The sequence below is a fragment of the Natrix helvetica genome (genome assembly GCF_964273705.1).
Source record: "Natrix helvetica genome assembly, chromosome: 1".
NCBI lineage: Eukaryota > Metazoa > Chordata > Lepidosauria > Squamata > Natricidae > Natrix > Natrix helvetica.
In genome coordinates, this window is record NC_138548.1 from 196,866,466 (window position 1) to 196,889,253 (window position 22,788).

The 22,788-nt window shown below is 42.4% G+C and overlaps 1 protein-coding gene across 1 annotated transcript; it reads right to left on the minus strand.

Annotated features, from left to right (window-relative positions):
- Window positions 1-913: 913 nt before the first annotated feature.
- On the minus strand, window positions 914-22,594 carry LOC309382659 (uncharacterized protein). The gene is made up of 9 exons (XM_081934381.1): window positions 22,363-22,594; window positions 18,166-18,480; window positions 15,309-16,424; window positions 13,889-14,004; window positions 12,854-12,986; window positions 9,424-9,581; window positions 7,966-8,105; window positions 3,669-3,995; window positions 914-1,528 (listed from the first exon to the last, which is right to left on the minus strand). The coding sequence occupies exons 1-9, from the start codon at window positions 22,562-22,564 to the stop codon at window positions 1,351-1,353; spliced, it is 2,685 nt and encodes an 894-aa protein (XP_081790507.1). The 5' UTR covers window positions 22,565-22,594; the 3' UTR covers window positions 914-1,350.
- Between the last annotated feature and the right edge of the window lie 194 nt (window positions 22,595-22,788).

The following is a 22,788-nucleotide window of genomic DNA, read 5'->3' on the forward strand; positions in this document are numbered from 1 at the left end:
ATTACTCCCATTCAAATTACATTATACCAAGCCCTTGATGTAATGGACTAATGGGGTGGAGTGGGGTGTGGGGAGAAATGTCCATTGAATCCAAATGTCCATTAAATGTTAATTTGGGGGCCCCAAAAGGACAGGGGTATATTAAAAGAAGAAGAAGAAAGGAGGGAACTTGAGTTGCAGCTGGAGAGCAAGAAGCAACATGGGTGATCACACATGTGGCAGGGTAGCATGCCAAAAATGAACTACAGCCAAGAGGCCATATGGTGAGTGAGGATCAGTACCTAGAAGCACCAGAGCTGGAATGATTGCACAATTGAGCTGTTCCATGGATCGGAGGAGCTATCAATGCCAACCAAGAGAGGGTAGAATAAGCAGCCTACTGGGCACCAGGCAGTGCCAACAGCAGCAGCTTTCTGCTTTCAACACATTTTGAGAAATTCATCCAAAGGTTGCTAAACCAAAGTCTGTTAAATTGCTGGTAATAGGTTTAGCTATATATCTTGTTTTAAAAGAAAAGTGGGAAAACAATTAAACCATCTTGGACAATTATTCCTATTGCAGGTTTCTCTTCCATAAGCCTCAGGACACATAAACAACTGCAACAACAAGATATTAATTTGATTTCTTATCTTTCCCTGTCATATTTATTCTTGTTAAACTGTGAATCCATTTTTCTTTGGATCAAAGTATTTCAAAAAGTGGCAAATTGCAATCTCTGAGAAATTAGCATTAAAAAGTCTTGGTGCACCTATCAATTATAGATTGTTTTATTAACAGATTGGCTGTTTATTTATTTTATTTTATTTATTTCTTGGATTTCTAAACCGCCCCCTCTCCCAGAAAGGGACTGTTATTTTAATGTGATTATTTTAATGTGATTATTATCAAATTATTTTCTAATAGCTTACTTTTTGTCTATCTCTCCCTTTTCTGGATCTCAAATATTCTTTTCTTGGTATCCTTTATTATTGTTTATTATTGTATTACTGAAGTGTATCTGTTTCATTATAAACATAAAGTAAAAGATCTAAGGTACCTGGATGCTTGTCTGGTCTTTTATATAGGTGTTTCTTTTTTTAAAAAAACTATATTCCCAGGACTCACAAAAAAAAAGTTTTTTTAATCCAATAAATTGGATTTTTAAAAAATAGAGTACAGGGGGTGGGAGGCATGTAGAATTGATTGTAAAGAAGAGGAGACGTAGGTAGATGCATCTTTTCTTATTATTTTAGTAACATAATAATCCTGACTTCTTCTCTAGTCATCGCCCACCTTCATGTTGGGGGGGGGGCTTTCTTCCCATACTAAATCTGAGGCTACTTCAGTGCTGTTGGTCTAATTTCCACTAGTTTAGTAATCCTCTTCATTCTGTTGTGGTCTCAGTATCACACTGTGATAGGCTTTGATACAGGAGAAGGCTGTGGGAGGGACACGGCGGCGATCAATCAAATTGTTCTCCAAGTGCACAGACACAATGTTCGAGTCTTCTGACACTCTTGTGTCACAGACAGAGTTCAGGGGCACATGCCTACCAGAAAGAAAGAATAAGAATACATAAAATATATAAAAAGGACTCATTGAGAGTTTCACAGTACTTTCTGTAACTTATTGTTTTGACCTAGGCTTCCCCCAGCAGCACGAAGCCGAGTCCTTGTCTCGATAAACCCCTTTTATTTAATTTACAGTGAATTCCTCTCCAGCAAAATCCTGACCTGAAGTCTTTCAAGATAGTTCACAATTATCGACCTTTATCAGGCTTGGAGAGAGGCCAGGCCGATATCTTTCAGATGCCACAATACTTGGCAAGAATGCAGGAACGAACTAATTGCCTCCTGCAAATACCCCTCCCCTTTCGCTCCTCTTTTATTCCCTATGGGAGGGGCCATTCATCATCCACCTGTGGCCTTACTCCCAAGTCGACCCTTGTTCCTTAGCTGTTCCCTTCGTCTGGCAACTCTGCGCATGCGCACACCGGGAACAGGCTCCAGCTGCTCTCGCACCTCTCTGATATCTGACTCCGAAGACAGCTGATAACTGTCAGACAGCCCTGGCCCCATCTCTGCCTCTGATGCAGAGCACTCCTCAGCCTTCCCCAGACTCCAGGATTGGCCCAAGTTCTTCCCCCACCTCCTCACTGTCCGAATCTGGTGGGCCACAACACTTATCACCGTAGTCCTTTAATGTGGAGCAAGTTTAAAGCCTTTTCAAAAATTGGAAGTCTGAATTAGATAAGGCCTCTTAATCACAAGTTAGTGAGACTGGACTGGCTGACACATCCCAGCTCATCTTAGAACAAGGTACAGCTGCTGGGAATCTACTTTTCCATAAGATGCTACTTTTGAGTTTTTTTGTATAAGGCTCCCTTTAACTCTTCCTGGATTAGGCCAAAGTAGGAATGTTCAAACTTTCCACTGTGACCACCCGGATACCAACAAGAGAGAGGCAAGCAAGATTATATTGCAGCAAAGAATTAGGAAGTCCAGCATAACAACTTCATCTCTTTTCCTTGGGACCTCTTGCTAAGTAAGAAAGAATGAGCACATTTCCTGCCTCTAAATTGAGTTTGCTGCAGCAATACACTTTGAAAGAATTTAACAAGAGCTGTTTTGTTTATGCCTCGTAGGTATAATACAGGCTTGGAACTGCTTGAGCACCCACTTAAGGTTTTGAGGAGACTGATGCTGCTTGAAAAGTAACTTGTATACTACTTGCTTACTGGATGCATGCATAAATAAATCGATATGAAGCAGAAATGTCCAATCACTAGCATTCTTTCCTATAGAGAAGTGACCTTTATTAAGAGTGAACCTGGGATTCCTCAGCATTTGGGAATGGTGGGCATAAAACAGGGATGGCCAGCGGAGAGCTGTATAGCCCCTTTCATTTTTTCATTTTCATTTTTTCGCCACCTATTTCTTTTTGCATTCAGGGAAAGAGTTGGCCAAACATGCTTACAAGCATAGCCTTCGTTGTGCATGGTAAGAATGGATTCAATCTTTTGAAGGCATCTAATATTGAGATGAATACTTGCTGTTTTTTTCTAAGGCACGGATGTCAAACTCGCCATGTCACGTTGCCATCATGTGACATTTCACAATGTTTTCCCATTCATGGAGCTGAGGTGGGCATGGCCTGAGCATGACTCAATCCGGCCCACGGGCCGCCAGTTTGACAACCCTGGTCTAAGGCAATATTTCTTCCACTGTCTCTCTCAAATGCCTCTTTTCCTAGTCTCCAATAATATGATTTCTCCCACAAAAAAAGGATCCTTATTTTACAGAAACATCTTGGCAGCTCCAGCCCCAAACCAGGTTCTAGACATACAAACAATAATACCCCCCCCAAAAAAATATGCCCAAATTACCCCCTTGTTTAAGAATCTTGCAATTAGCCCGTTCAATTAACCTCCAATTTAAGAACCACTGCTTTAAGAGTCTCGACCTCCCTCAGCCAAGCAACATGTGCATTATGATTTGAAGAGACCTAAGCCCTTGGCTAATAATGAGTATTGGGGCATATGGTCCTGGAACATGGGATCAAACCCAATTGCCTCTCTCCAAGAGCTCCTTCTACTAGAAGGGTAGAGACATGCAAGACACAGGCTCTTCCTTCAGTACTCCGATTACCCTTCCTCAAAGGTGACCAAGAGCAGAACAGAATCCCTTTACCGGATGCGGTTGTGGCTCAGCCGTAGAACCTGCAAGCCCTTTAAGTTGATGATGCCACGCGGGATGGCCTGGAACTGATTGTTGTCCAAGAGCAGCTCGGCAAGCGAATGGTAGAGCCCTAAGAAAGAGACGGCCTGGACGCCATCATCCTGCAACACATTGTGGGAGAGATGCAGGAATTCCAGGCCAGGCTTCATATGAGCGAAAACGTAGCCGGGGATACGTTCAATGCGGTTGTGATGCAAAGTCAGCTGTTTCAAACATCGAGGCAGAAATGAGGGCACGTGTACTAAGCGGTTGTGAGACAAATCTAGTGCCTCCAGTTTCCTGGAAGTGAAACAAAGACAAGGGGCCATCAGGATTGTAAACCACATTTCTCCGGAAATAAAAAACATATCCAGATATTTAGTCACGCTCTATGACCGAGAAGAAGAGCTCGAGATGGGTCTGTGCCAGGGGTGGGTTGCTGCCGGTTTTACTACCAGTTTGCAACCTACATGCAACGCATGCGCAGAACAATTTTCAGTAAACTGCGCAGGCGCAGTCACTAAAATCCAACATGGCAGCGAAATCAGCAGTGGTGAGGGAACTGTTCGTGGGCGTGGCAGGCCTGGGTTGCTGCCGGTCCTGTAACCCATGCCTGAATTCCACTACCGGTTCCATCGAACCGGGCCGAACTGGTAGCAACCCACCTCTGATCTGTGCAACTAGAAGCAAGGCAGAACGGACACTGGCACCATTAGATGCAGAGAGCAAGATCTTTTTAAATCTGCCTTAGGGATGGGTTTTGTTTTTTTTTCTATCCTGTACATATGACATTTTACTCATCCTCAAAGGGGCAAAATAAAAAGAAAAGAACAGAAACCAAACTCTGTCCCTGCATCCTGGCCAAGGCTATGGAAAACACCCAACGTTTCCTTCCACTAATCAGGGCAGGAGTGGGGGTTGGGGGTCAGTCAGCTTCCCAAGTGGATTCGGAGCCACATCTGGTATGGCCATTAGACTTTATGGAGATGCATTGCAAAAGCTCTTTTCCACAGTCATTGTGACATAACGTCCTTTCGAAAGGCAGGCTGCTGCATCACAATAATGGACTTTTTGCGACTTTAAAACGAACTATCAGTAGAATCCCAGCCACGGAACAGTTCTACACTTAGTCGAGACAAAGCAGAGTTATGCCGATTTGATGTCTACAAACAATGGTTTTAAAAAGTGGATGTGAGTGTTTATGTAAACTGCTAAGCTAAGCCCTCTCACTTGCTTCTCTTGAATGCTGTTTATTGTCTCTTTGTAGTTGATCTGCAGCTGGGTTGCAATATGCAGTATACAGCATTCTGTGTAAGGGAAATATTTATTTATTTTTTTTACAAACGTAAGCCTTCTTCCATTAGCAGTCCTGTCCTGCACTGGGCTGATGTGACATCATAATGCAGGCAATCAAATCTGGCAATGTGGTACTGCTTTACAAAATCAAGGCAGAGTGAAACAGCTTTAATTATGCTTTCTGACAGGAGGACCATGTGGTCAAATGAGCTAAGGGAGGCTGCTGGCACAAAAACTGTATCAGAGAACACACGCACACACCCCAAGCATTGCCAAAACACACACATCTTGGTGATGTGTGCTACAATATGAGTTTTAATTTGTTTTTGTAGAACAACATGTTTTTAATCATCTCACTTTTGGATTGTTGTGATGTTTTACGTGGGATTGCTGTGAAGACCTTTCAGAAACTGCAGCTGGACCACAATAGGGGACAGGGGTAGTTATGCCTCAGTAGGCCCAAGTAACACCTCTGTCTAAGAACTGCACTGGCCCCTGGTAGGGTTCAGGGTGAAATTTAAGGTGCTGGTAATCACCTATTATAGCCCTTCATGGCAGAAGGTCTTGTTTCTTCAGAGCCCACCTGTCTTCCATAGCTGCTGGCCATCCTAGCAGATTCTGCATGCTCTGGGGCCCATCAACTAAGCAATGCCTCCTGATGGGATCCATAAAGCAGGCCTTCCCCATCATAGCCACCTACCCTCTGGAATGATATCCCTCCAGAGACCCATAAGGCTCTGCCTGATCTTATTTAGTGGAGTCCTTAAGACCCAGCTCTTTTCCCAGGCTTTGACCGCGGTGGGTGGCAGATCTCTCTGGGATGCCTAGTTTGCATGATGAGGGATGTGTGTGTTTGCCAGACATTCTTTCGTATTCTATGGAATGTTTCATTTTAAATTTTGAATATGGTATGCCACCCAGAGTTAGGCAGCTTATATGTTAAATTAAATTTTAAATTAAAATTAAATTAAAACATACGATCCACAAAAAGCATTGCTGTCTAAGGTCAGACTTAATTGAACAGAGCTATCAAGTCAAAGAAACCAGCAGCATTTTACTCAGTGCAACAAGTGAGAAGGGCAATAACCTACCTACATGGTAACAAGGCTCGCATCTTTGACCTTAGTTTAACAGGGACGTGCGGTCAGGGGAGGCAAGGGAGGCAGGGCCTCACCTCTCTTCATGAAATAATAGTATATAATATTATATACTATATATATATATATATATATATATATATATATATATATATATATATATATATATATATATATATATATATATATATATATATATATATATATATATATATATATATATATATATATATATATATATATATATATATATATATATATATATATATATATATATATATATATATATATATATATATATATATATATAATATTATAATATTATACATCCTTCCTTGCACGCCCGGGAGCTGCGGAGGGCGGAAGCAGAAATGTTGTCAGCGCTCCCGGATGACGAAGGCACGAAAGCGACAATCGACAGTCGCTTTTGTGCCTTCGTCATCCGGAAACGGCGACATTTCTGCCTCCGCCCTCCGCAGCTCCCGGGCGCGCACAGACGGAGGTAGCCACAGCGACACCGAGGCGATCCAGGTGGACGAAAGAGCAAGCGAGGCAGCCTGATCCTCGGTCGCTCGCCCGCCGGACTGGCTTGGCGCCATTCTGCCTACCTCCGTCCGTGCGCGCCCAGGAGCTGCGGAGGGCGGAGGCAGAAATGTGTGCCTCCAGCACATGTGGTCCCATTCCCCGCCTTCCTGATGACGTCACCAGCCTCACCAGCCATTAACCTCACCGTACGTCACTGACATAACTTAATGTAACATGACATAATGTACCATAACACGATGGAGTACTCTTGTTGTAATGTGTCATGTTATGAAGTTATGTTATGCTATGTTTCCTGTTACATTATGTTATTAAATCTAGTGTAATTTTTCATTCTAATTGTCAATTCAGAAAATGAATGACTATTTTACTGATCCTCTCTTGAAAGAAAGGTAGTGAATTTAAACTGGGGCACTTGCAGACTGCTCCCATTTCCACCACTGCTCCATCCTTCAAAGGTCATTCTGCCATCAATGTACAAACACCTCTACTTCCGTTGATCTCAAAGTGGAGATGTTTGTGCATTTCATCAAGCGTTAGGAGCCGAGCTGCATTTCCTCCAGTTGACCCAGAAGAGGGTACCGAGACTATCACTTGGTCAAGGTTCTGTCCTGAACTGTTCCTACCAGAGGTGGGTTTCAAATCCCGGCACTACCGGTTTGCTCGTGCGCAGAAGCTTCCAGGCAGGTGGTCGGAGCCTCCCCCCGCCACCACTACCGGTTCAGCCAATCTGGGCCAAACCGGGAGCAACTCACCTCTGGTTCCTACTCTTGGAGTAATGAGCTCCCCCACCATTACTTTTGCACAGAAAAAAAGGGGATTGCTGGAAAGTCCCATTTTCACAAATGTTTGTTCTGCTTCTGCAACATCCAAAGCTTTTATCCAAATGAGCTTTTGTCAAAATGATGACATCTGCGTCACAGAAGCTCAGCCACTTGTCTACATGCGTAAAGTGTCACAAGTTCGCATATAGAAGAGGAGTGATGTAACACTGCTTTTGTCATCCCCTTCCTTAATCCTCCTCCTGAGACTAATGATGCAACCTCTTTTATCATGTTATACTGGAAGAAACTGAGTCATTCTTATGGGGAAAAGTTTCCTGGTGGATCTTGACAAAAAGTGTGTGCATTAGCTGTTCTTTTCCTGGCAGGGCGCCTAGGCCTTTAATAGCTGTAGAACAGGCAGAAATTTACAGTAGTTACTTTTGCCTTCAAAGAAAAGAACAGACAGTCTTGAATTTCTGATTATCATCACACTTGCAAGTGGGCATGACTGGCAATCCTAGCCCAAAGGTTTCAGCTGTTTCCTAGGAATGGAAATACTGTGTTACTCACAGGAGGTCAATCCAGGCACGTGGAACAATACGATCCTCTTCCAGTTTATTGTTGCTCAAAACCAGCACAGTGAGATTCGGGGTTCTGTTGAGGACACCCTCAGTCACCTCCTCAATGCGATTGGAATCTAGATGCAGCTCCTGGAAGCAGATGGGATGATCCAGACACAACCAGAAGCATTTCAGCCACCGTCTTCCCCCTGCCTCTCCTATCCTGCTTCCCAATCTGCTCTGCCTCATTAGCTGAGATAGATATGTCATTGAGGTAGAATCCATAGAGAGCACCTCCTCCACCTTGCCAGCTATCAAGCACAGAGGGAGACAGGTTAAATGAGGCTAGCATTGATCTATTTCTGAAGGGAGCTCAAAGTGATATATAGATAGGAATGCAGACGGTAACATAAAGTCATCTCCTGTTCTGACCTAGGCTTCCTGATACAGTAAAAAGCAGACACTCAGTCCCCTATCCTCTTTTTTATTTCAAAGGCTATGAATTATGTTCATTCACAGCCTATAAGGAGTCCCAAATAGTTTGTAAAGAATCTGACAGTAAGCTTTTGGGATAAGGCTGATAAGCACCCACCTTTATCTTCCAGGAAACACTGCCAAAGACTTAATTGGCAATTAGCTTTGCAAAGCACATGGAGCAAAGAGTCAAAACGGAGCTTCAGAATGTAAACCGACCAGCATGAACGAAGTTGCTTCCTGCAAAGGCTCACATGCCTTTGCTCCTCCTTTATGTCCTATGGGAGGGGCCAATCACCTCCAAGCCTTAATCCCAAGTCGTCCCTTCTGTCTTAACTGTTCTTGCCTTCTGATAGCTCTGCACATGCGCACACTGGGAACAGGCTCCCCTGTTCCTCTCCTTGCTGATGTCCAGCTCTGGAGGCTCTGGAGGCAGCACATAACTTCCAGATGGCCCTGGCCCCATCTCTGCTTCCAATGCAGAGCCCTCATCCAAGCCTTCCCCAGACTCCAGGACTGGCCCATGCTCCTCCCCAACCTCCTCACTGTCCGACTCTGCTGCCAGCTCTGCAAACCACCGGCAGACCACAACATCTCCCTGCTTTATCCTCTTATTGCTCTCTTTCTTTAAATCAGATTTGGGTAAGTTTTTTTTTTCAAACAGAGGAGTATGAAGATGTGCCCTGGCAGCTTACAAGTGAGAAGGACAGCCTTAATAATTACCAAAAAATTCCTGAACAACCACCTCCAGCTTTTCAGAGCTGACATGATGAATCACTGAACCTCCAGATTCTGTTTCTAGCCTGGGCTAGGTGGTCAATATTTTCCAAACCAAGAGTTGGCAGTACATCAATTACAGCTGTTGGGCTACAACTCCTATCACCTCCAACCTGCACATTGGAGATTGCAGTTCTGCATATCTGGAAGCATACCAGCTTGAGAAAGTCTGCGTCAGGAGTTACATTCTGATCTAAATTAAAGGTAATCTGCTCACCTGCAAAGATGCAGGCAAACCTGATGGGATAGTCCAAAAATGATTCCGGCCTAGTCTCAGATAGATAAGCCTGCCCAGGGCCCTGAAAGCAGTAGGGGGAACGTTGCCATCATGCAGCTGGTTTCCTTCTAGCTCCAAGGTGAGCAGCTTGAAGAGGCCTGTGGAAGAAAGGGACAGAGACAATGAATGCCTCTCAGGACTAGGTAGAACCACTTTTTTGAAAATACACAGATCAGGTGGAAAACAAGCTGTAATATAGAGCTGTAATATAGAGCCGTGGTGGCCCAGTGGTTAGAGTGCAGTACTGCAGGCTACTTCTGCTGATCACCGGCTGCCAGCAGTTTGGCAAATCGAATCTCACCAGGCTCAAGGCTGACTCATCCTTCCATCCTTCCGCGATGGATCAAATGAGGATCCAGATTATTGGGGGCAATATGCTGACTGCTTAGAGAGGGCTGCAAAGCACTATGAAGCGGAATATAAGTCTAAATGCTAATGCTATTGCTATTTTACAAAATGCTGCTCAGTGCTAGAATGGCAGTGATAAATAGAATACGGTATAAAAGACATTGCTGATTCCCAACCTCCACATTAAGCCAAATCAAATTCCATGCTCCCACAGCCTCCTGAAATCAGTAACTTAAAAGGCTAACACAAAAGGTAAGGTTGTAATTCAAGCATTGCATGGATATACACCAATTATAAAAAGTTGGTCCAGCTAAATGGTAAAATTTGCATAACATTACTGGGCCGCTTTGACTGATTTTGAAAAGCTTAGCGGAGGCAGGCCAGATTAGTGTAAAAAACAGCAAGAAAAGTTTTGAGCTGTAGGTTAAATTGGAAAATGCAAAAAGCACTTTCTAATTTAACCTACAGCCTGTTGGAAGCAGGCTGTGGCAAATCACTTCCGTATTGCTGCCAAGAAAATAGATGTGCTCATGAAGCCTCAAAGAGATGCATTCAACCCATGCACTCAATCCTTTCTTCTAAAATAAGGGGGAAAGATACCAATTCTTTTATAAAATCTACTTCAAATTGACTGTCTCAAGGGTGCTTTTTCAAAAGGCAGCTGGACTATGTTTTTTCCTTGAGGAACAAGATTGTCACTTGTTTTTCCCCTGAGGAAGAAGACATTTCGCTTCTCATCCAAGAAGCTTCATCAGTTCCAATGGATGAAGGTCTTTGGATGAGAAGTGACAATCTTGTTCCTCAAAGAAAAAACATAGTCCAGCTGCCTTTTGAAAAAACACCCTTGAGACAGTCAATTTGAAGTAGATTTTATAAAAGAATTGGTATCTTTCCCCCTTATTTTAGAAGAAAGGACTGAGAGAGGAGATGATAGGTCTGTAAATGTCTTAGAAAACTTCAAATTGAAGAAAGTCAAATCTTATTCTCCATCTTTCCAGACATGGGATAATAGATTTCAGTTATACAGAGGCAGATTTTGAAAGGGAAACAATAGCAATTCAGCACTGGGACTAAATGTTCAGACATAATAAATTCTCCTTCTTCTGATGTGTTTAAGTGGAAGCTAGAAGCCATTTATTAGGGATGCTTTAATTTTAAGTTTCTGCACTGGATTCCAAGGGTTGGACTTGATAGCTCTTCATGGGCCCTGCTTTTGCGTGCATCATTTTCTATGTAACCTACAAAAATTTGGCAAAGAGAGGGAAAAAACTACTCAACTGTTACTTAACCCACAACTGGAAAATCTTTTAGAAGAAGGTTAAAAAGGAAAAGCTAACATTCCTGGTCTTGGTAATTCCAATTTTGTAACAAAGGACCTGGCAATTTTAAGCAAGAAATGAAAAAAAAATCTAAGTCCTACAAACGGCAATCTTGCTGTGTACATAAGCCCCATTTCCAGAAGGAAATATGAAATAGGAACTATTAGACCATATTTTATCCTCAGAGAGGAGATAGAAACAAGGGGCCTCTGTTAAGTGCAAACATAACAGAATTTGCTTGCAGTAGGTCCAGTGTATGTGTCAGCTTCCTGTTTACATACTATTTATCAACTGGTAACAAGCTGCTCAGAAAGCAAGCTGCACATCCAACATGGGAGGTCATAGAAGAAGGAGAAAACAAATGGGAGGTCATAGAAGAAGGAGAAAACAAATACTGTCTTAATTCTGGATTGACTGGAAACCCCTACTTAACACTGCTTGGGTGAAAGGGTACATTGTAATAAAAAGACAGACAACGTGACTTTGTGATTAAAGCATTGGACTAAGGTCCCTGAACCTATCATACTGTACCATACTGTAGATGTGGAACATAATAACAAAGAAATGTCATAAATAAATATGTATACCAGATAAGTCCGTATTCTGGCTTTCAATTTTCAATTGAGGAAATACCTTTTGTGTGCCTGCCCAAGTCAATGGCATTCTACTCATTTTACTCAGAGTTTTATTTGACTGTTCAGCGGTTTCAGATATTTAGACACATGGATGCTGTTAGCAAAATGAGTTCATGTATAATAATGGCAAGTCCTATTATATAATTGTTCTACTGTCTACATCTTGGTAGCACATGTGTTGCGTAATGTGTAAAACTGCAGAACAGTTATTTTTTCCTTAATGTCCTACCCTCCGGGTGCATTGAACTATATAACCTATCATCAAATAGCAGCATCTACAAAAAATTATGAAGGTCACCATTATGTACTTGCTCCCAATGCCTGATGCAATTTAAAGCAACAGTGTAGTGATACTGTCATACCCATGTTGTCATTTGTCCCCTATCACATCTCTAATGCAACTAGAACTTCTGGTAGTTGTAGTTCAAATACATCTAGAAAATAGATAGATGGATGCAAGGATGGATCACTGCTTCTGTATTTCTTTATACTTCAAAAACTCAAAATCAACAACAACCAGAGTTTGGAGCTAGATGCTGGCTGGATCCCCACATGAAGCTAATTCATAATCTAATTTCCTTAATGTGGCTTACCTAATATGTAAACCTAGCCCCTACTTATGGTTCGTAAATGATGATTTATGAATTAATGTCTTGTGTTAATTCAATCAATCATGGATTTGTCAAACATGGCTAAAAAGCATGGATTAATACATAACTGGGTCCATGTTCCATGGGACCTTATGTGTCCCAGCACTCCTTTTTATAACCTGGGGATGAAGGAACTGAGCAATTTTAAGGGGCATACTTTTAGCAAAATATATGAAACACCATTGTAACCCCTATTTTTTTTAGTGCAGTGCATTACTCTGGAGAACAGGAAACATTATTATGTCTAGGACATGGCAGTATTGCACAAATCTCTCAGATAAGTGGATTAGTACACTAACCTCTCTGGCTAACATTTTGAAATGAAGGCTCCTGATTACACGCAGAGTTTGTCCATATCCCAAGACTTTTTGCTGTTTTTGCTATCCTAAGAAAAGGCAGTTTATGAGAGGTTTCATACCTCTGAAGCTCTGTCTCTGAAGTCCTGCTAAATTATTGTCATTCAGTTTAAGTTCATGTAATGAACTTGGCAAGGCTGGGATTGAAGTGAGCTGGTTCCCATCTAGATTCAGACGCTTCAGTTTGGTGAGATTCTGTGTAGGAAGATAGTAGCAGAGAAGTAAATAATAAACATTCCAATATTGCTGTATTGCAGACAGGCAAGATAAGGTTCAGTAGCAGTGGGCTTGCTCTGAATGTAAACCTGGAGCAGAGAACCATGGGATGGGATTACTTGTGGTCCATCTTTCCTATATCTACCTGTTGTATCCACCTCTTGTGAGATCCAGCAGGAAAGGCATGTTCCAGATCCAGACTGTTAGGGAGTGTCACTTGGTGCCTCCCCAGACAAGAGCCTTTTTTGTTGTGATGCCTGCCCTCTGGAACATCATTGCCCCAGAGATTAGATGTGCTCCGACCCTGCTGTCCTTTTGTAATGTAACACCCTATAAAAACCTGGTTTTGTTGCCGAATCCAGGGCCCAAGATGTGTGCCTGAGTCCATCTCTTGGTTGTGTTGACTGCATTCTTGGTTTTATGTCAGCTCCTATAATTGTTATTTATTGTTTTTCCATGTTTGTCTTGTTTTGATTTTCTGTTAGCCATGCAGAGTCATATGTTTGAAATGGGTAGCTATATAAATTAAATGCATAACTAAATCTCTGGTCTAAATGCTGCATTGCCTGAAAACTTCAGCCTCATTTCATGCAGAGCTAATTTCACACAGGTTGAAGAGATACCATAGCAAGTGAGACAGAGAGATATGAGATGGCAGAGAGTGAGAGAGAAATGGGACAGAAGAGAGAAAGAAAATCTGGCAAAATTACCAAATTTTATTCATCTACAACTGTTACCTACCCATTAACTATAGTTTCTGCTTTACTTTGCCCATTGCATTCCTTCATATGGGTTTTCTACGCTTGATACAGGAATTCTTAAATTCACTCCTCCCTGGCATTTTCCCCTTCCATTTCGAATAGCCCTTCCTTTCCAATTACCTTGAAGGCTTCTGGATGCAGGCGGGTCAATTTTAGCTTGTTCTTGCTGAGATCCAACCATTCCAGATTAGGTAATCCCAAGAAAACTCCAGATGGGATGTTGTTGATTTCATTCTCTGGGGAGGGGGAGAGGGAAATGTGAAAGGTTACTGTCTTAATTAGAGACTGTTTGAATTCTTGAACTACATGTTACAGTCAGGGAGTATTTGATTCTAAAGGAAGGTGACTGGGTAGGAGTTTCATGGGAGAGGGTTGGGTTTTTTTAACCATCAAACTCACATGCAGCAACTCACAAGAACAGCCTTCAGCTTTTTCCTACGGCTGAGCAGACGGTGCTATTCACTCATCCTTGACCTCTACTGGCACTAAGTGAGTTGCCTCCATAGCTGATCTCTTTTCTGCTCCGACCCTGATTAGGTTCATGCAGTGCATGACTGGCAAAGTGATTGGTTGGTTCTTCCTGCTTTGCTGCCCTCCCTGTCACCAGCCAGCAGGAAAAACATCTGCCAATCACTGCACTGCACTGGGAACAGGTTGTGCCTGATACCGACTGTCTGGTGCTTGGTCTGGCCCATTCCTTAAAATTCTTTTATTCAGGATTTATTTATTTTTTATTCTTTTATTCAGGATCGTTTCCTTTTTTTCTTTTTCTTTAGAATCACATGTAGAATTTTATTGGTTGAGACTAACTTTGGGGGCATTCCAATGGAATTTCACTGTTAAGCTGTTTCAGCCTATTACATTACTCCACGATTCCCGCCCCAATGGCATCCTATTGTTGGTAGTTTTCCCAACATTTCATGTGATACACCACCCACTCTTTAGGCATTGAATAGCAGAATGACAATGGAAGAGTGTACACATCAGAGTGAATTTTCCAATAAATGTCTCTTTGATGCATTTTGCCTATTACTGGCCACCTGTCTTTCTTGTCAGAAATGGTGAGAAGTCTAGCATTTAGATATTTGAAGCTACCTCCCACTCTCACTGTGCTTTTGTTTTTTACCTATATATGGTAAACATATGGTGTTTCTCTGTTTAGGTAAAAAAACATCTCTGAAATGATGACCTAATGACTTTCTAAAACACAGTAGCTAGGTACCCACAATATGCTGAACCCACTTTGCATGAATGTCTATGGAGCTTCTCAGTCATCCAGATCATGGTTGGCCCAAAGGTGCTTTTTCAAGAAGCAACTGGACCTTCTGGTTTTTCTTTGAAGACTATTCGCTTCTCATCCAAGAAGCTTCTTCAGCTCTAACAGAATGGTGGGGAATGGAGAAAAAGCACCTTTGGGACACTTTGCATAAAATTTTATAACTTAGCACAACCAGGCTTAAATATGTGACTCCATCCAGCGGAGCACTTAGAACAAAATTCAACATTTGAAATTGGGTACATGCATGCTTCAGTGATTCACCTGCCAGGTAGAGGGTTTTCAGAACAGAATCAGTCAGTTTGGGCACATATTTCAAGTGGGCATTCCCACAGGCGATGGCGTGTTCAGACAGCAAGCAAGTGGGAGGCAAGGATGGCATGATGGACTTCTTCCTCTCTTTGGGCTTTGCAGGCTGCTTTTTTGGCGAGTCTATCCTTCCTTGGGAGGTATTTGTATGAGGTCTTTGTCCTCTCCTAGTTTTTGATTGAGTGATATTCCCCAGCTGAGCCTGGACAGTATTCTTGCTTTGTAGACTATGTTGAATTCTGGTCAGGACCCGTCTGACATTTCTATGGGGAGTCCCTGGCTCCTGGATGGGTAATGACCTGCTTGAGTTCCTGTGGCAAGGGCTCTGGGGCTTGTCTTCTGCTGCCCAGCTGGCATTCCTTGGCTTGCTGCTGAGTCTTTTTCCTGGGGATGCTCCACTTGCCACCCTAAGAGATGAAGTGAGCTTTTCCTGCAAAAGGGACTGACTAGCATTTCGTAAGGAAGTTGTGGAATCCTTCCTGTCTTCAGCCTGGCTACACAGAGTAACCAGTCCTTTTGCCAGCTCTACCTGAATGCCAGTTCTCTTTTTCCCCACCTTCTGGAAGGTTCCCTGCTTTTCTCCAGGAAGCCTCACGGTGACATTTGCAGAGGGCATTCCCTGCAACTTCCCTTTTGGGGGTGGGCTGGCATGTTTGTGGAGAAGCCTAACCTCTTTCTCTCTTGGAGCATGAATGCTGTCCCTAGTGTGAAGGCCATGTTCTTTCCGGGTCACTGTGAGGTTGTCATTTTTCTTGAAATTGCCGTGGGCATTTTCTGTTGGTGACCTATTGGTCTTCCTTGGTGTGAAGCGGTTCTGCTTTTGCAACAATATCCAACTGGCATTTCTGTGGAGAAATCCAGGGTCGCTTCTTTCTTTTGTCTGAATGACACATCTATAGACAGAAAAAGAGGATGTCCAGTTTTCACTTCTATGCCGAGGGTCTAGAGCTTGCCCCGTTTCCATCTGAGACACAGTCTTATATTTGCAGGCATCTCCTTTTCTTGCCTTTTTCTTGTGGGTGGCAATGTCCCCCTGCACTGATTCTGTTGTGGCGTGATTCAAAACCAAACCTGTAGAAAAGGAAATACACGTTGAAAGGCAGAGCCGGATCGCAATATTTTGGAACCTAATGTCTGGAACCCCTTCCCGGCTGACACAGAGCCTAGCACTTAATGAATGACCTCAGAGCTAGTTAAATACTGTCATCCTTATTCAACCTGGACATAGAGTGTAATTAAACAGGCATTCTCCTCTATGAGCCCAGCATGGCTCTTGAAGAATCCCAGTGAAACCTACTCAGATGAACTTCCTCACTTCAGTCTTCCACTCAGCCACTCTAAATGGCCCCTGAAGTCTTAGAGCTGCTTCATGCACTGTTAAATTTCTGTGATCTGCAGAGATTATTTCCAGCTTGTTGTCCAAAGGATTTGGACTTAATTGGGCTGTTTTAACGGTTACCAAAATGGTACAGGCTAATTGATATGAATTCTAACCAAGTGTTATGCACACAGTAATTATTTCTGGAAGATGCAGGCTGAGCCATCTATTAAAATCAAGACAAGTTTGCGGATGAATAATTGGCCATGTGCACTTAGAACAGCGTTTCTCAATCTCCTCATATTTAAGATGTGATTTCAATTCCCAGAATTTTCCAGCGATCATTTGTAGGAATATTCTGGGAGATTAAATGCACACACCTTAAAGTTGCTGACATTAACACTGACCTGGTGGACTCAAAGGGGCTATGAAGGGAAAGTTAGGTTCCACGCCCCACTCAATTGAGCCAGTAAACCCCACAGGTTTGCTGTGGAAAAAGAATGGCAGGAGGCGAGCTATGTATGCCTCCTTAAATCCCTTGGAGAAAAATAGATATATAAATAACCTTTGCCAATTTACTATCAGCCACAAGGAAATCGCTCTTCCAAGTAAAAGTATCTGCTGGCTGGGTGGGTTTTTTTTTCATAGAAAACATACTTGCAAAATTCTCATTAGAAAGTAGGCATTGCTGTGATGGTTCTATGTTGAATTTATTTCTGATTCATGTACAAACAAGCTTCTCTCATTAATTTATTTGTTAGTTTGTTCCATTTACATAGCTGCCCACTTGCCAGGCAACTGGCAACTCTTGATATATGAAATCATTTCCCCTTTTCCAACTAATTGATCCCAAAGAACCAACAGTCTTTGATTTTGTATTCAAGCACAATAATTAAAGCAGATTAGAAATCCGGCAGCATCTTAATTGTAAACATTAAGAGCCATTCAGAGAGTGGGTGACCACAAAATGCAATCTTTTGATGTTCCAAATGTGTGAGAACATAAGGAATCATATGCCAGGATGTGAGTGTGTGTGTGAGAGAGGTGGGGGGGAGACTGACTCCTGGCAACTGCCTAGACGAGTCCCTGCAGTTTCCTTGGCAAGATTTCAGAAGCGGTTTGCCTTTGCCTGCTTCCTAGAGCTGAGAGAGAATTACTGGCCCAAAGTCACCTTGCTAGCTTTGTGTCTAAGGCAGGACTAGAACTCATGGTCGCCTAGTTTCTAGCCTGGTGCCTTGATCACCACCCAAAACTAGCTCTCTAAATTCATTGTCTTGAATAATAAATGAACCCCTTTATAGATAATGGGGAAATCACAGGGATCATCTTTAGCAATAACTTCTCAGAAGTGAATCTCGCTAAATTGTGTTGGATTTATTCCTCTGATAAGCTTGCTGGTATCTTAAATTTAGGAGGTCAAGCTGAAAATAGAAGTTCTGCAGGTTAACTGAGAGGTGGATTTTTTTTCTTTAACAGCTTGTAATTCACTCATACCTTCTGGCTCATATCTGTTTCTTGCTTGGGCGAGGCTGCTGTTAGTCTCCAGGCCAGTAGCTTCTGGTATAGCATGCAATATGTTCCTGCTCTCTGTTTTCTTAACACCCGGTACTTTCTTCCCAAATCCGACAGACTCCTTCACCTTCTTAGCTCTGTCTCCTTTTTTCCATGTTTGGTCATCTTGATGGAGGTGAATTGGCACCTTCCTCTTTAAGGCACTGTTCTTCAGGATGGGAAGCTTCCTTCTTCTCAGAGGCAGCTCCTTCCCTCCACCAGGAAGTTTCACTTTAGTGGCAGCAGATCTGGAGAGTTCTAGAAAAAGAAGCAAGAAAATGTGATTTAGTTAAGGTTCTTTTTCTTTCTTTCTGTTAATATAGCCTCGTGTCCTCTGTGTGTGTTGGACTACAAGCGCCACCATCCCTAACCTGAATGGCTCAGAACAAATAGTAACCTGATTATGCAGACAGGAACAGAAATTCGGGGCAGGAAGCTGATTTTACTTCTGAAAATATGGCTGGTCTTAAAAACACTTTTTTCTTTCCCACTTCTATGGAGAAAGCAAAACACGCTTGTCATGCTGTTAGCCACTGGATGCTACACATACGTTCAGTTTGCTGAGAAGAAGACCAGCATCTTGCCCTCAGGATGATGTATCTATGCTAACTCAAGTATTGCAATAAAATATGATCTGGTAAAACATAATTTGGTCATTATTGGTTTGAGATGGGAATCCAACATGTGAATCTTGTCTACGTGACATTGACGCTGGGTGCACTTATCACGCTTAGCCATAACTTTGCTCACAATTCCTCTTCCCCCTCGTGACCTCTTGCCTGGACAACTGTAATGTGCTCTACATGGGGCTGATCTTGAAGAGCATTGGGAAACTTCAACCGATGGAGAATGTGTCTGCAGAGGTAATAAAAAGCATTGGGTCTATGTAACTCCACTACTTCATGAACAGTGTGGTTGATAGTGTGTTTCTAGGTACAATTCAATTCAAAGTGCTGGTGATCACCTCCAAAGCCTTAATGGCTTGAGGCCTGGTTAACTAAGGGAGACTGCCCTTCCAGCTGTTTCAACCTATCCAGTGAAGTTGGACATGCTGCAAGTCCTGTCAGTCAAGGAATGTCAGCTGGTGGGAACCAGGAGACATGGCTCCTCTGCCATAGCCCCTGCCCTCTAGATTATTCACCCTTCAGATATCAAGATAATCCCAATCCTGTTGACCTTTCATAAGGTCATTAAGACTTGGTTGTGTGCCTCGGCCTGGGGCCCTGTGTATGTTAAGGGCCCTGTTACCTGGCTGTTTTAACATCCATAATAACAGCTTTACTTGGCATCATATACAGTATATTTATCTTGCACTGTTTTAATAGTTATAGTAATTGTGTTTATATTTTATGATATATGCCAGTGAGGGTGAACCTATGGCACGCGGAGACATTTGTCAGGGCACGCGAGGCGCTGCCTGTCAGCTGGCCAGCACGCATGCGCGCACTGGTCAGCTGAGTTCACCCATTTTTAAAGCCATTTTTTGCCCTCCCCAGGCTCCAGAGGCTTTATAAGAGCCTGGGGAGGGCGAAAAGAGCCTCCCCCCCCCAGAGGCCCTCTGGAGGCTTCATGAGCTTCCCTGAAGCCTCGGGAGCGCAACAAACCGCCCTATGGGAAAACCTAAGGTTCGGGAACTGACTTCCGGTTTGCTCGGAGGTTCGTTTTGACTGCTCCGGAAGCTTCAGGGAAGACTCCTGAAGGTCCCTGAAGCCTTTGGAGCACTCAAAACGACCCTCCGAGCAAACCAGAAGTCCGGTTTGCTCGGAGGGTCATTTTGACTGCTCTGGAGGCTTCAGGGAAGCATCCTGAAGGTCCCTGAGGCCTCCGGAGGGCTTCCGGTGGGACGGGCGAGGCTGTTTTCACCCTCCCCAGGCTCCTATAAAGCCTCTGGAGCCTGGGGAGGGCGAAAAAAGCATGCAAAAAATGAAGGGTCGCGCCTGTAGTGCGCGCATGTGCACTGGGGGTGTCGCACATTGCATTATGGGTGCGGCACACCCGCACACTACCCCCCTGCACTCCCCCCACTTGTGGCACGCGAGCCAAAAAAGGTTCGCCATCGCTGATATATGCTATCCAGAATCACTTGTTGAGGTGGGTGGTTATAGAAATCAAATGAATTAAAAAATAAATAAATAAACAGTTAATAATAGTTTACAGGACACAATTGCTTTGATTCAGACATATTAAATCAAAACTTATCAAAACATGTTTTGGTTTCACATAATGTATGAATAAAGAGGAAATAATTGTTTTGACATCACTAAAAATGGACACAAAAATTGGGAGTTGGATCAGGGGCTGTGCTGCTTTTCTGAGTGGAGGGACAGTTATGGTGATTGCTGGAGGAACTTGCTATTCTTCAATTCTCTCAATGAAAAAACCCTGAATCTTTCAAAAATGCCATCAGACCCATCGTTCCTTTTTACATAAGGAATATGCCTATACAAAATTATCCCAGGAATTTTAAGAAAACTTGAAGAGTCCTTATTTGGAAGAACATGGACATTGCAAATAATATCCAGAAGAGCCTTTTCTGATTTTCCACTACCCAGTTAGGCTGGTGCCATTTTGGGGATAGATGATCTAGAAGAAAATATAATTTGGATTAAAAAGTTCTTGTAACTTACTCCTGGGCTTTTATTGAAGCTGGCAATAGACTCTATTATCCAGACAATTATCCTCTTTGCTGAATAAAGTAGAGACTAGAGAGCCATTTGTCTGGGAAACTTTGAATTTTATTTCTGAATTGAGTAGAGGTTGGACTTGATGGCCAAAAATTGTAACCTTTCCAGCAATCTTGATCCCAAGAAGTTTCTGGTCTTTATTTACTAAATTAGTCCCGCACATGATGGGACTGATCCAGAAACAATCCAAGCCAGGCACTGATTGAAAGGGGATGTAGAAAGAAGGCCAGATCTTTTTTTTTTCTAAAACAAACAAAAAAATTAGATTAGCAAATCCAGAATTGTACTCTTCTTTGGTTCTGTGCTCAGCTGTTGCTCAATGTTGATTGTTTCCCCATAATTTACTGAATGTAAAATTAAAACAGAAGCACTTATATACCACATAATATAGAGCTATGGACCAACAGTGTCCTGCATGCTGAACTGGCCAATATCTTTGCATATTATTTAGTAACGAGTAAATTCTATTCAGCAAAATTTGCCAATAATTAAATTCTTTTAAAATGTTTTCTACTTTCTTTGCCCAGGGCTGGGGACTTAACTGATGAATAGTGTGTTTCTAACACCATGAATAGCTTTCCTTAATTGCTTCAACATCAGTTTCTTTTTCCTTGTGGTTACACATTTTCTCGCATTTCATTTTATGCGACAAAGCAGTACCTTTTTACTTAGAAAAATATAATGGAAAAAACCCTAATAATTAAAGAAATAAAACCTATGTGACTAGTAGAAAGTAACAGTGTGATTCTATATACGTTTGCTCAGGAGTAACTGCCACGCTGTTTTATGCATCCTAAATGGAGTCACTGTGTATGGGTTGGTCAGTTATATAAATTGGTTTAATAAATAAATAAATAAATAAGTAAGTAAGTAAATAAGTAAGTAAATAAATAAATAAATAAATAAATAAATAAATAAATAAATAAATAAATAATAAATAAATAAATAAATAAATTAAAAAATATGTTTAAATTTCACCCTAATAATTATGCTATTCACAAGGCAATTAGCAGGCAGTTTTTCACTAATTTTCACCTGGCATTAAAGTTAAAACTAGAAAATATGAACATTTTAATTAATGTCATGGGAATTCTGTGAAGCCTCCGGCTGCAACATGTAGAACTAACCCTATGTTACAAGTGGAATCACTCTCCCATTTGTTACCATATGGCTGTCTTAATTGTTAGATTTAACAGATGAGTAAGCAAGGAATAGTGTAGATGGTCACATCCAGAGTAGGAAAGGGGAGGAGCGGGAAGGATGGACAGAGTAGAAAACAGAGTAGCTTTTAAAGGTAGCTTTATCTAGAAATGGTGGTTTGAAGTGATACACTGAGGAAGCTTCATGGTCACCTACCTCACCTCCCCATTATTTTTCTCACAACTTTTTTTTTTTTGCCTGAAGCCCTTCCCTAACAAAGTTCCTACCATCCAGCCCAACCTTTTCCATGACTCACCTTCCTCCACATCCTTTCCCAGGTTTAGCTCATTCTCCGTCAGCTGCCTTTGGCTTTTCACTGGATGGGCTGACACCTTTAGATCAGGAGAGAATGAGGAACTCAGCTCCTCCACTGGATGTTTGGGCTTGTGTCTGGCAGCCCAATAAGTGGGAGCCCAGAGGACCAAAACAAAGAGACCAAGGAAAAAGAACCTCATCATGCCTCAACCCTTCTCAATGGAAGCCTGCTATTCTCTAGGTTGGGCTCTCTCAACTCCACGTATCATCCTGTACAGTGAGAGGTTTTATATTCTTCTTCCCCTCAACTTTGATGAGGGGGAGGAAAGTGGAAGCCAAGCAAATGGAGCAAACGCTCTGGCAGTCCAGAGGGCACTCAGCCATTTACCACCATTTGGGAACCTGACCTGACTAATACAGGGGACTT